Genomic DNA, 12,651 nt, shown 5'->3' with positions numbered 1-12,651 from the left:
GAGCAGCTCTTGTCCAGAGGTGAGATGAGAAGGCAGAGAAGGTCAGGAGCTGGTTGAATGGACACGGGAAATCCGGGGTGGAAAGGAAGAGTGTGCTTTCACAGTATAGGGAGAGCAATTAGGGTCACAAAACAGTGTATGTATAAATTTTTGTATGAGAGACTAACTTGAATTGTAACCTTTCACTTAAAGCACAACAATAAAAAGAAAAAAAAGTACATGAGACAAGTCTCGCCATCCTCGCTTTTAAGGAATCTACCACTGGTCTAAAGGCAGGTTAACTGTAATGAGAAAAATACTTTATCTGAATCAATTCCATCCAATATTCTATCTCACTGGAAAACAGATATAAGTAGTTACCTTTTGAAGCAGGCGGTGTGAAAAATCTATTCTGACTGTGAAAAGCACCACGTCCTCCTCGATTGCCTGAAAACCCCCCCCGAGAAGAAATCTTCTGTGATACTTTGAGTGGCCGTTTTGGTGGCGGTATTCCATCTTGAGGGACCACTTCTTTACTTTCAGCTGCAACAAAGTCATCCACATGCATAGATGGTGGTCTGCTTGTGTTCTGTTTTCTCTGACGAAAAATATCATGGGGTCGTGTACCCTGTCCAAATCCTCCCCTGCCTCTTCCTCTTGGTGGTGGCACAACATGGGCTCGTTTGGCAGGTTCAATGTATTCAGATTTTCCACTATTAAAACAAAAACACACTCTATGAAAATTTTCTTCATATTTTCAGTGAAAATACACAATCTTTGCAATACTGAAAACTACATTTCAATTGTTCTTATTCCAGTTCTCAATATAACTTTGCAAATCTCAATACAACTTTTTGGAAAAATACAACGAACTACCTAAGAATGATACTCATATTTATTGATATGACTAACAACTTTTAAAAATAATCCATTTTGTCTCTTGTTCAAACCTTCCAAAAGTAGAACATGTTCTTCATAAAGTAGAACAATATTAACAAATGTACTGGGTATGCCCTGATCAAATTATTATCTTTTCAAAAAAATCTAAACAATAGTCATGATTCAAGTGCTAATTTATGTCAACTTCTTTTTTTTGTCTGTTTAATAGTCATGTGTCTACCTTAAAATACAGTAAATAGTTTACATGACCACAATCAAGATCTTCAGTGGAATAAATTTACCTTGAAGTTATAAAGGTCTCATGCTTGTGCTTCCCAAGTTTGAATCCTTTGGTAGTCTTGGTTCTCCCTGGAGATGATGGTTCTGACAAAAATGAACGCTCTAATTCTGAGTGCAAGTCAAAGTCACTACAGCATTTTTCAGAGAGATCAATTAAGTCAACCTTTACCTGCAGTCATAAAATTAAAAAAAATGAAAATCTTAAGTAACTATTACTATAACATTTTATTACAGTCTTATTATCTATAATTTATAATAATAAATGAACTAGAGGTCTGTTTCTTTCCATTCTTCTTTTCAGAAAGCACATCATTGTTAGTTGGCTTAAAAAAAGAAGGCAAAAGTATACCTCTGAAGTTCAGCTACTTTTAAGAGTAGCATTCCTCCTCAAGGAAGGACTATTAATGGAGACATCTGCTGCCTGACAGGGAATTCAAGACTTCTCTTTATAAATCAACAGTATAATATCTCCAGAACTTTTCCAGGAGAATGGGAAAATAACCCACTCTGCAAGGTTTGTACTGCCAAGGTTTCTGTTATAAAACGATTTTGTGCTACAAATGCCAAAAGTTCTGTGCAAGATGAAGTTTACTTTGGTTTTATTCAAATTTATCAAATATAAGAGATCTAAATTTTCTCTAAATCATTTAAAGCCACAATCATCATCTCAAGATAGTTGTGATTCAATTTAAAGTTAAATATACCTCAAATATGAAGCAACTCATTCTTTTAGTTTTATTGAATATGATGAACACTAGCATTTTTTGGACCAGGAAATATCCATATGTTTTCTTTCATCAAAAGAACCAATATACAGTACAGTAACGTGTGGTCAAAATAATCTTCCCTACCAATATAAGAAAACAAAGTCCTTCAGAGTGCTTACGCAAAAATGGAACTTTCCCCAAAAGTCCCATTCTCAAATATATAGATCATTATCAAGAAAAAAGCACAAAAAGATGAGAATCCTAGATACCACTAAGTGAGCAACTGGCATAAAAATAACGCAGAACTGGTCCCCAAATGAAATTTTAACAACTATATAATACATTTTAGTATTAATATTTTAGTACTAACAGTATATAAAGAAACTAATCAGCAATAATTCTTTTCTACCAAATAAAATTATTTATACCAAATCCAGATCTGTATCAATCTCTTCAGCCTGGAATGGAGTGAACCACATAGATTTCAACTGATCATCCATGACATCAGCTAACACATATGCAGTCCTAGAACAGGGAAAAGTACTTGGTGAAAAGTAGAATTCCAAAATCAAACATTTTAGCTTATCTTCTAAGAAAAATCTATGGAAAGTACAATTAAAACTGTTACTCTCTGATGTGTTGGTAAAATTAGCACTGGAAAAGACTCTTTCAAAAAGTTATCCAAGATTTAAGTATCCTCAAAAACCAATAACTTGGAAACTATTTCTGATGTGATAAATTTTGACCTTTTAGTAAATAAAATGGAGCCTCGTTTTATTTTTGAAAAGCCAAGTTTACTGCACTATACCAACTGTAACAGACACTGCCCTTATTGAATTTTTTTAAATTTACAGAATAATTCTATCACATTCAATGGTTACTATGGCTATGGTCCTCCAAAGAACCAGAGGCATATATCTTCTAGACCAAGGATTGGCAAACCATGCCCTGTACTATCAGCCTGTTTTTGTATAGCCCATGAGCTAGGAATGGTTTGTTTATTTTAAAAGTTTTTTAAAAACAAAACAAACAAAGTAACACGATTATATGCAGAGATTGTATGTGGCTGGCAAAGCTTAGAATTTTTGCTACCTGCCTCTTCACAGAAAAAAAGTGTGCTAATCCTCTTTCTCAGCAACCATATAAACAACATCTACTCAACCACAAAACATTGCTTGTTTTACCTATTGTTAAACAGATTCTGGAGAGATTCTGGTGCTGAAAGTACTGGTTCTACATCCTGGTCACTGAGTGGTAAAGGATCACCTGATGATTCCAGCATCTGCTTAAGTCCAACTATATTGTCCAACAAAGAATCCAGATTGTCATCATCTTTTGAATGTTCCTAGATACAAGCAAAAGCAGAATAAGAAGGTGCAAGTAAAATGTAAACATTTATGCTCATAATCTACTGACTCTTTAGTAGAAAAGGCTGTATTATTTCACTATGTAAATGTGGAGGACCAAACTTAACATTAATACAAATAAAAATAAAGCAAACACCAAAAATACATGTTATTTTATTTCTAAAGAATGACAGCAGGAGGTGCCCTCCATCCAAAGAATAAACAAAAAAACATACTGCTTTCATTTACTCCTTAAGATTCATAACAGTATGGAGGATTTCACTCCAAATTATTAAATTCAAGAAGTTTTTTGGAACAATATAAACACCCAACTGAGGGTTCACTATTTTAAAAGGTCACTATGAAAAACCTGTACTAGTCAAACTGACGAGAAAAGATGTCTTGGGAATGTGTTGCTTTAATTTTGTTTCTGTTTTTCTTTTCTTTTTTACCAAAACAAGCTTCTCTAGTTCAAGGAACAAATTTTCTGGACTTTCTTCTTTGCTTTGTAGAAGCTGTTTTAACTCTGCAGCATTAATACTCATCGTCCGTGATGGATGAGCTCCCTCTACTTCCATGAGACCACTATCATCTCCACAACATCCCTGTAAATGTCACACACAAGTTAAATTTGAGAGCAGAGAAATTTGCAAAGATGCTTCCAAACTTATTCAGATATTTAAGCCATTTGTTGCAATCCTCCCCTCAATGTTTTGCTCTTACAAATCAGTACAAATGGCTAGTTTCAAGCAGGATTTAGTCAGCTCAAAGTGGAAATAAGTTTTCTTTGAGTAATAATAATAGGTAAACAAACAATTGAGTAAACAAAATAATAGGTAAACATATGTATTCAATTTACTGGCACCAAGATTCTCAACAAAAATATCCAATAGCCAAATACACTAGCACTTGCAGGATATATAACATACTGACCTATGCTCAATAGTTAACAAAATCTGCTATAACATAGAATTGATGGAACCTGAAATTATCTTTCTCAAGATAAGGCAAACAACCAAAGAAAACAGTAACTACCACATTTAAGACTATATTCTGTCACGTAGAAAACTTAATATTTTATGCTTTTAAAAGTATGCTATATAATAAAATGAATTTTGGAGTGATCATAGTTCAATACTAGAAAATCCATCCAGCAAAACAAATCTTGGTTCATGACACTAAAACGATCAATATTCTCACATATGGAAGAACACTTATAGTAAAGTACCAAGTATCTACCTAACAATAGTTTCAAATCTTTAGAAGGCAGCCCTGTTTTTAAATCATTCAAAATGAATATGGCCTCTCAAGAGTCTGTATCTGCCGACCCAGATGCAGGACTGAGTATTTTAAGTGAGTATTTACAATTAAAATTTTGTTTGGAGCTCATACTATTTGTTCTATAATTAGTCAAATGTCAAGGAAAGTAGAATTAAAATTATTCTTAATATCTACCCCCTCAAACTGATAAATACTGTGGCAGAAGCACACTGGCACACTGGACTTTCTGAAGTTCACTTTAGAAAACAGTGGACTGAGAAAGTGACTGACACTGTTTTGAGGAAAAGGGCATAAAGTTTTAATCAGAAATTCAATATACCATTGAGTTTACAAGAGTTTTATTTGCTCTGTTTGGGGGAGTGGGCAGGTTGGTGAATAGTCTAGCCTACGCTTTATCAAAAAAATTTTAAGGTAAATGAGTTAAAAATAATCAGAATGCAGTAGTAGAGACAGCAAACAGTTCTTTTTAAAGGATGTATCTCCTAAATGTTAGTAACATCTGTAAATTAACAGATTAAATATATTTTATAGAAATAAGAATATTAAGCAGACTACAAACTATCAAGACATCTATGTGGCTTCTTTTCTCCCAGCTGTTTACCCAGTTTCAGAGTTGTTTACAGCACTTTCACCAAGAAATGGGAAGTTTCAAAATATAGCTGAATCAGACAATAGTACAATGATTATTTTTAATAGAGAAAACAGAACAAAGTTATCAAGTTAAAGGGAAAGAGGGAGCCAGTGGGAGGAACTGAAGGTAGTTACATTTTGTTATCAATATAGACAAAAAAAAGAAAAACACTGTTAAGAAGGAAGATAAAATGTATGGATAAATAAAAACATTTAGAATGATCTAAAATTTTCAACTCGCTATACTATCTTTCTTTTTCATTATTATGAATAACAGAAACCATTCTGAACAAAAAAAAACCCTTTTTAACTTCTAATATACTTGCTTTTTATTAAGAACAAATTTAGAATATTTTGAAGCTTTCTGTATATGCACTACTGTGATGACTAGTAACAAAGAATTTTTAAGAAGTTTTTTAAAACTATAATCTACAAAACTGTTTCAGGAAAATGAAAATTCTATCAAGTTTGTGTGTGGTACCATTTCAAATTTTCTTATTCATTTGTCAAACACTTCAACTATTAAATTGTACAAGGCACTATGCAAGTAATCTGGGAAAAAGATATTAAGACATGGTCTCTGACCTAAATGACCTTATTCAGAATATGGGGTGGGAAATGGTAAATAGATGTATAAATGACACAGAAAACATAAACGTAAGTAACATCATATATAAGGAAAAGTAATCTCAAAGGCTTCATAAACTGAGATGCATGGAATACAGGCTCTGACAAACAGATTATAGTTTGACCAAAAAAGAAAAGAGGCCAGCAAGCTAAGAGAAGCATGGCCAAGAAAAGGAAAAGTAGATTAAGATTTATAGAGGATAATGTAGTATAAAATGTTTCCTAAGGGAGAAGTTGTTACAAAAGTAGCTTTTCAGCCAGACAGTGAATGGTCTTGAATGTCATGCTAAATAGTCTGGAATTTATCCTACAGGTACCAGAAGTTATTGTAGGGTAAAGGGACATGATCTGATGTCTGCTCTATTTGGACAGAATTAATTCAAGCAGAACTATTTAGAATGTATCAGAAAAGCAAATGTTTGGAAGGAAACTGGAAAGAAGGCTGTTCCAATACTCTGCAAGAGACTATCAATAAAGAGAAAAGAAATATAAAAGGAACAGAAAGAAAACAGACTGCAGAAACATGAATATAGCTTCAGAGACCTATGGGGCACCATCAAGAGTACTAAAGTAAACATAATTAGAGTCCCAAAAGGAGAGGAAAGACAGAAAGGGTCAAAAAGAACATGTGAAGAAATAATGGTTGAAAACTTTCCATTAATCTATACATCCAAGAGGCTCAACAAACTCCCAAGTAAGATAAACTCAAGAGATCCATACTTAGATATGTCATGGTCAAACTGTCAAAAGATAAAGACAAAGAATCTTGAAAGCAGCAAGAGAGAAGTAACAAATCATATAAAAGGAATCCTCAATAAAACTAACATTTGAAACCATGGAGGCCAGAAGGCAGCAAGAAGACATATTCAAAGTGCTGAAAGAAAAAGACCATTCACCCAGAGTTCTATATCAGATAAAACTGTCCTTCAAAAATGAAAGAGAAATTAAGACATTTCCAAATAAACAAAAACTGAGAGAATTCATCACTAGCAAATCTGCTCTACATAAAATATTAAAGGGAATCCTGTAGGCTAAAAGAACACTAGACAATAACTTGAATTCACATGAAGAAATAAAGAGCACCAGTAAAGGTAAACTACATAGGTAAATATAAGAGCATAAATCTATTTTTAACTCTTCTATCTGATTTAAAAGACAACTCCATATGGCAATAATTATAAAGCTGTATTAACGGGCTCATAATGTATAAAGATCCCAGTTGTATGGTAATAATAGTATAAACGAGGGGGGAAGGGACAAAGCTATATTGTAGCAAAGTTTTTGTATATTAATGAAATTAAGCTGGCATTAATCTGAATTAGACTGCATTATGCTAAGGTGTTAATTGTAGTCCCCAGAGCAGCCAGTAAGAAAATAACTAAAACTAGATATATAGTTAAAAACCAACAAGGAAATTAAAACAGTAGAAAATATCTCCTTAATACAAAAGAAGTATACTAGAGGAAGAGAGGAACAGAAAACATATAAGCTTTATAGAAAACAAATAGTAAAATGACATATATAAATCCTACCATATCAGTAACTAAATGTAAACAGATTAAATATTTATCAAAATGGAGAGACTGGCAGAATGGATTAAAAAACATGATCCAACTATATGCTGTCTACAAGATACACTTGAGATAAAAGACACCAATAGGTTGAAAGTATTAGGAAAAAAAAATACAAACAGTAACGAAAAGAGAGCTGGAGTGGCTACACTAATAAATCAGACAAAATAAACTTTTAGACAAAAATTGTTACTAAACACAAAGACATTGATAATGATAAAAGGGTTAATCCATCAGGAAGATGTAACAATTGTAAACATATATGCACCTGACAAGAGAGCCCCAAGATACATAAGGCAAAAATTGACAAAACTGAAGGGAAAAACAGACAATTCAATAATAATAGTTTATAGATCAATAGCTCATTTTCAATAATGGATAGAACTAGGTAGAAAATCAACAAGGAAATGAGAGAATTGAACAACACCATAAACCAACTGGAACTAATATATATCTATAGAACGTTCCACCAGACAGCAACAGAATACACACTCTTCTCAAATGCACTTGAACCATTCTTCAGGAAAGACCATATGCTATGCCAGAATACAAGCCTTAATACATTTACAAGGACTGAAATAATACAAAATATGTTCTCCAGCCACAATGGAATGAAACTAGTAACAGAGGATATTTGGGAAATTCATAAGTATACAAAAATTAAAGACACTCCTAAATAATCAGTGAGTTAAAGAAGAAGTCACAAGAGAAATTACAAAACACTTTGAGATGAACGAAAACGAAAACACAGCATACTAAAACTTTACGGGATACAGCTAAAGGAATATTTACAAGCAAAGTTACAAGATGTAAATGCCTATATTAAAAAAGAAGATCTCAAATCAATAACCTAATCTTTCACCCTAAGAAACTAGAAAAAGAAGAGCAAGCTAAATCCAAAGCAAGCAGAATAAAGGAAATAATAAAGATTAGAACAGAAATAAATGAAATAGAGAACAGAAAAATAACAAAAAATCAAAGAACCCAAAAGTTGGTCATTTGAAAGATGAACAAAAATGACAAAACTTTAGCTAGACTAACCAAGTGGGGGAGGAGAGCAAAGATTCCAATTATTAAAAGCAAGAATGAATCAGGGGTCATTGCTAATGACTTTACAGAAATAAAAAAGATTGTAAGAAAATACTATGAATATAATTGTTTGCCAACAAGTTAAATAACACAGATAATGTAAAGGAACAAATTCCTATACAAAAAGACACAAACTACCAAAACTGACTCAAGAAGGAATAGAAAATCTGAATAGATCTACACCAAATAAAGAGATTGAATTAGTTGCAAAAAAATTCCCACAAAGAAGTCCAGACCCAGATGGCTTCACTCGTGATGTTTACTAAATGTTCTAAAAAGAATTAACACCACTTCTTCACAAACTCTTCCAAAATAAACAAATGAGGAGGAAATACTTTCCAATTCAGGGTATAATCCCTGATACCAAAATCAGACAAAGACATCACAAGAAAATTACAGACCAATATCCTTTATGAATACAGATATAAAAATTCTCAACAAAATAAAACAAACTGATTTTAGCTACATATAAAAACGATTATATACCATGACCAAGTGGTTACACAACTCTGTGAATATACTAAAAACCACTGAATTGTAGATTATAAATGTGACTTGTATGGGTTTATGTGAACTGTATCCGAATAAAGCTGTTGAAAAAAATAAATAAAACATACTCTGCAAGAGGGACCAATCTAAAGTGATGGTGGTGAAAATACGAAAGAGGGAATGAAGTACAAAAAGTTTTGTAATGAGCATTTGCTGAAGATGAGAAACAAGAGGGAAAGTTGACTACTATTTCATGACATCGATACTGGAGGTCAGGGAAAATCAACAGTATGAAAACAGGGTATGTAAAAGATGAATTAAGTTTAGAAGATAATGAATTTAATTTTCAATGTTCAGAGATTCTATACATTAGCCCCTTGATGAGAAGGATTGACATAGTGGCGCCAACAGTGGGCTCAAACATAGCAATGATTGTGAGGATGGTGCAGGAACGAGGCAGTGTTTTTTTCTGTCATACACAGGATCGCTAAGAGTCAGAACAGACTTCATAGCACCTAACAACAACATACATTAGCCAAAAGCGAGGAAGGGGGCGACCTCATACCATCAAGAAAGCAGTGCCAGGAGAAGAGCGCGTCCTTTGGACAGGGGTCCCTGCGCTGAGAAGCTCCTAGTCCAGGGGAACACTGATGAGAAGGCCAACAGAGACAGAAAGACTTCCCCTGGAGCTGACACCCTGAATTTGGACTTTTAGCCTACTTTGACTGTCAGGAAATAAACTTCTCTTTGTTAAAGCCAAAAAAAAAAGCGAGGAAGGGATATAAAGATAGGAGATGGGAAAGGGATAGGACCCAGGTCACAGGTAAAAATGAAATGGTGCAGGAGTACTTTTCCTCTGATTAAGAAAGAATAGATGAGAAAGAGCAGGGAAAGGATTTCAGAGAAACGGGAAGAATTTAGTCATTGAACAGGATGGCCTTGATCTTCTCAATGTAAAAGGTAAGAAAAGGAAATGCACTGATGAGGGAATAAAAGCATTAATTAGCACTATTGAGGCTCCAGCAATTCCTGGATAACATGAATGAACAATGGTTAGTGGTTTTTGATCAGAACTGTTAACTAATGACAGGTGTAAGACAATCTGTCAAACTGATTTGTTAACATGCCGCTTAAGATACAGTAAAGCTAGTTAAGTACTCTTCCATCAAGTCAAACTCTAAAAATCTCTTCAGGACAGCTACAGCCCTACTTTTAAATATGCCAATCTTTCAGAATCAAAGTATCTAGTAAACTTAATTACTTTAATAAACTAGATAGGACACAAAACAATGTTTTGCCAATAAAATTAGCAAGACAATAAATACAAACAGAACAGGCAGCCAATATGCTCAACGTAAATTATACAGGTAAGAGAGAAACCCACTAAACAGTAAATTTATTTTATTTTTCTTATAAAATGGTTTCATACTATATTTATTTTGGTAACACTATACTAAACAGGTCCTCTATAACTGTTCTCAAATAGAAATCTTAAATATAAGCTGAATTTCTTAAACTGCTGTTGACAGAATACTGATCTACTGGATATTAATAGCTGTGCACATACACACCAAAGGTATTTTGTGGGCAACACATCTGGGCAAAGCTGGGTTAGACTGCAATAAAACAAGTTTCTATCTACTCCAGAACTTCTTAGAGCTTTTACTATACTAATGTGCATGGTCCAGGCATTTCCAAACTTATTTGACCACAAACACTGTGGTCAGGCCTGTTATTAAATGCAGGCCTGTTAACAGCTTTTGGAATTATGTCCACAATATACTATGATTTTAGAAAACACTAATGAGAGAAATTCTTAATTAGATTTTAATAATAAGATTTTAGAGTTGAGGAAATAATCTTTAACTGATATCTATGGAGGATCAAAATATACTCTAGCATAATAAACTTTATAGTCACCCCAAAATCACATCTGAAACACAATCAGCAAATGCTCAATTAAGTGACAATATGTAAATATTTGATTAAGAGACTAACAAAGCTTGACTATTCTGAGTTACCCTTGCAAGGTAACTTAATGCCAAGAATTATCTGAAAAATGAAGTCACTATAGGTAGTATCATTCCGTATTTAAGCTGTGAACTCATGTACTATTCACAAATTAATGATGCCTAATACATTAAAAAAGAGTTAAAAAACTTCTCACATAAGCAGCTATCTTTTTTTTTATAAATCAAAAACCACATTTGCTATGAAGGTGAGGGTACATAAAAAACCACTATTCTAAGTTCAAAGATATTTCTGAATCAAAGTAATTTTTTAACTATGACAAAAGTTTATAAATTTAAGAAACACCAAATATATATAAACACTTACCATTGTGTCAGAATTTAAAATTTGTCTCATAAACTCCAAGAACGAAGATGCAAGTTCTCCTGTGTCCTTACTAAATGTGCTGACCACTCGTTTCAGTAAACTATGCAGAGCATTACTGTTTTTCCTTAAAGAACTGTAATTAAATAGGAGATATTGCCTTAAAACATCAATGTATAAATCTCTATATCCGTTCTGATAAAATAATATTTAGTCCACCATTTCAAACAATACAAAAATATTTTAAATTTTAAAAGTACTTCAATGTGTCTGTGTATACAAACCCATTACAAAGCAGTACCTATAGTTAACACTTCCTTCTAAAGCTAAGCCTCAAGCTCTTCCCCCAAGTAATAAAGGTTTAATACAGTACAAGAAACTTGCAGGTTCCCTACTTTTAAACTTTTTATATAAAATCTGAGGACTTCTCTAACATGAGCTGGTTACAGCTGTCTCAGAAGTCTGCCTAGAAAGCCTAGCTCATATAGTAACTATAAAGAATGACTATTTTTATTTGATACTATAATCTGACAAAAGGATTATCAGGGGTATAGAGCAGGAGACCACAAACTTTTTCTATAAACACCCAGATGGTAAATGTTTTATGTTTTATGGGCCACATGGTCTCAGTCACAACTGCTAACTCTTTTGTAATAGTGGGAAAGCAGCCATAGACAATATATAAACAAATGTGTCCCAGTAAAACTGTATTTACAATAATTGGCACAGGCTGGATTTGGACAATGGGCCACAGTTTGCCAACCCCTGATATAGAGAGACTTCAGCATAACAAACAATCATATCTATCTAAAACTATGACAATATATAAACCAAAACCAAATCCATAGCCATTGGGTTGCTTCTGACTCATGGCAACCCCAAGTACTATAGACTAGAACTGTTCCATAGGGTTTTCTTGGTTGTAATCTTTACGAAAGCAGCTCACCAGGCCGTTCTTTTGCAGTGCTGTTGGATGGGTTCAAACTGTCAACCTTTAGGTTAGTAGTCAAGCGCTAACCATTTGCGCCACCCAGGGACCTATGACAACATATGTTGTTGTTGTTAGTTGCCGCTGAGTCTAGTCCAACTCATGACGATCCCATATGTGCAGAGTAGAACTGCCCCATAGGGTTTTCAAGGCTGTGACCTTTTGGAAGAAGATCACCAGGGCTGTCTTCCAAGGTGCCTCTGGGTAAGTTCGAATTGCCAACCTTTCAGCTAGCAGTCCAGTGCTTTAACCATTTGTGCCAGCCAGGGACCTGCTAAAAATATTCTATATATTTACATAGTTCTTAGTTGATCAAAACAGAATTTCAAGGGCAAACAATTCTAATTTTCTATCATATCTATTAAGCTATAACACAATTAACAAAAATTGAAAATATGACATTAACACTAATATGCAGTGTCTGGATTTGG

At 33.6% G+C, this 12,651-nt stretch overlaps 1 protein-coding gene across 2 annotated transcripts in view; it reads right to left on the bottom strand.

Annotated features, from left to right (window-relative positions):
- The window catches only part of VIRMA (vir like m6A methyltransferase associated), a 65,920-nt gene that overhangs the window by 3,768 nt on the left and 49,501 nt on the right, over positions 1 to 12,651 (bottom strand). Inside the window, exons 17-22 of one of the 2 annotated variants that reach the window (XM_004370769.3) lie at positions 11,236 to 11,368; positions 3,664 to 3,816; positions 3,050 to 3,210; positions 2,294 to 2,390; positions 1,161 to 1,327; positions 361 to 692 (exon numbers count right to left, since the gene is read on the bottom strand). In XM_004370769.3, the coding sequence (XP_004370826.1) occupies positions 361 to 692; positions 1,161 to 1,327; positions 2,294 to 2,390; positions 3,050 to 3,210; positions 3,664 to 3,816; positions 11,236 to 11,368 (1,043 nt within the window). The remainder of the gene's footprint in view (positions 1 to 360; positions 693 to 1,160; positions 1,328 to 2,293; positions 2,391 to 3,049; positions 3,211 to 3,663; positions 3,817 to 11,235; positions 11,369 to 12,651) is intronic. The other variant, XM_023726074.1, reaches the window with a different exon arrangement.

The sequence above is a fragment of the Trichechus manatus genome, unplaced genomic scaffold (genome assembly GCF_000243295.1).
Source record: "Trichechus manatus latirostris isolate Lorelei unplaced genomic scaffold, TriManLat1.0 scaffold00009, whole genome shotgun sequence".
NCBI classification, from domain to species: Eukaryota; Metazoa; Chordata; class Mammalia; order Sirenia; family Trichechidae; genus Trichechus; species Trichechus manatus.
The sequence above is the reverse complement of the archived record's forward strand: the minus strand, read 5'-3'. Positions and strand labels throughout refer to the sequence as shown.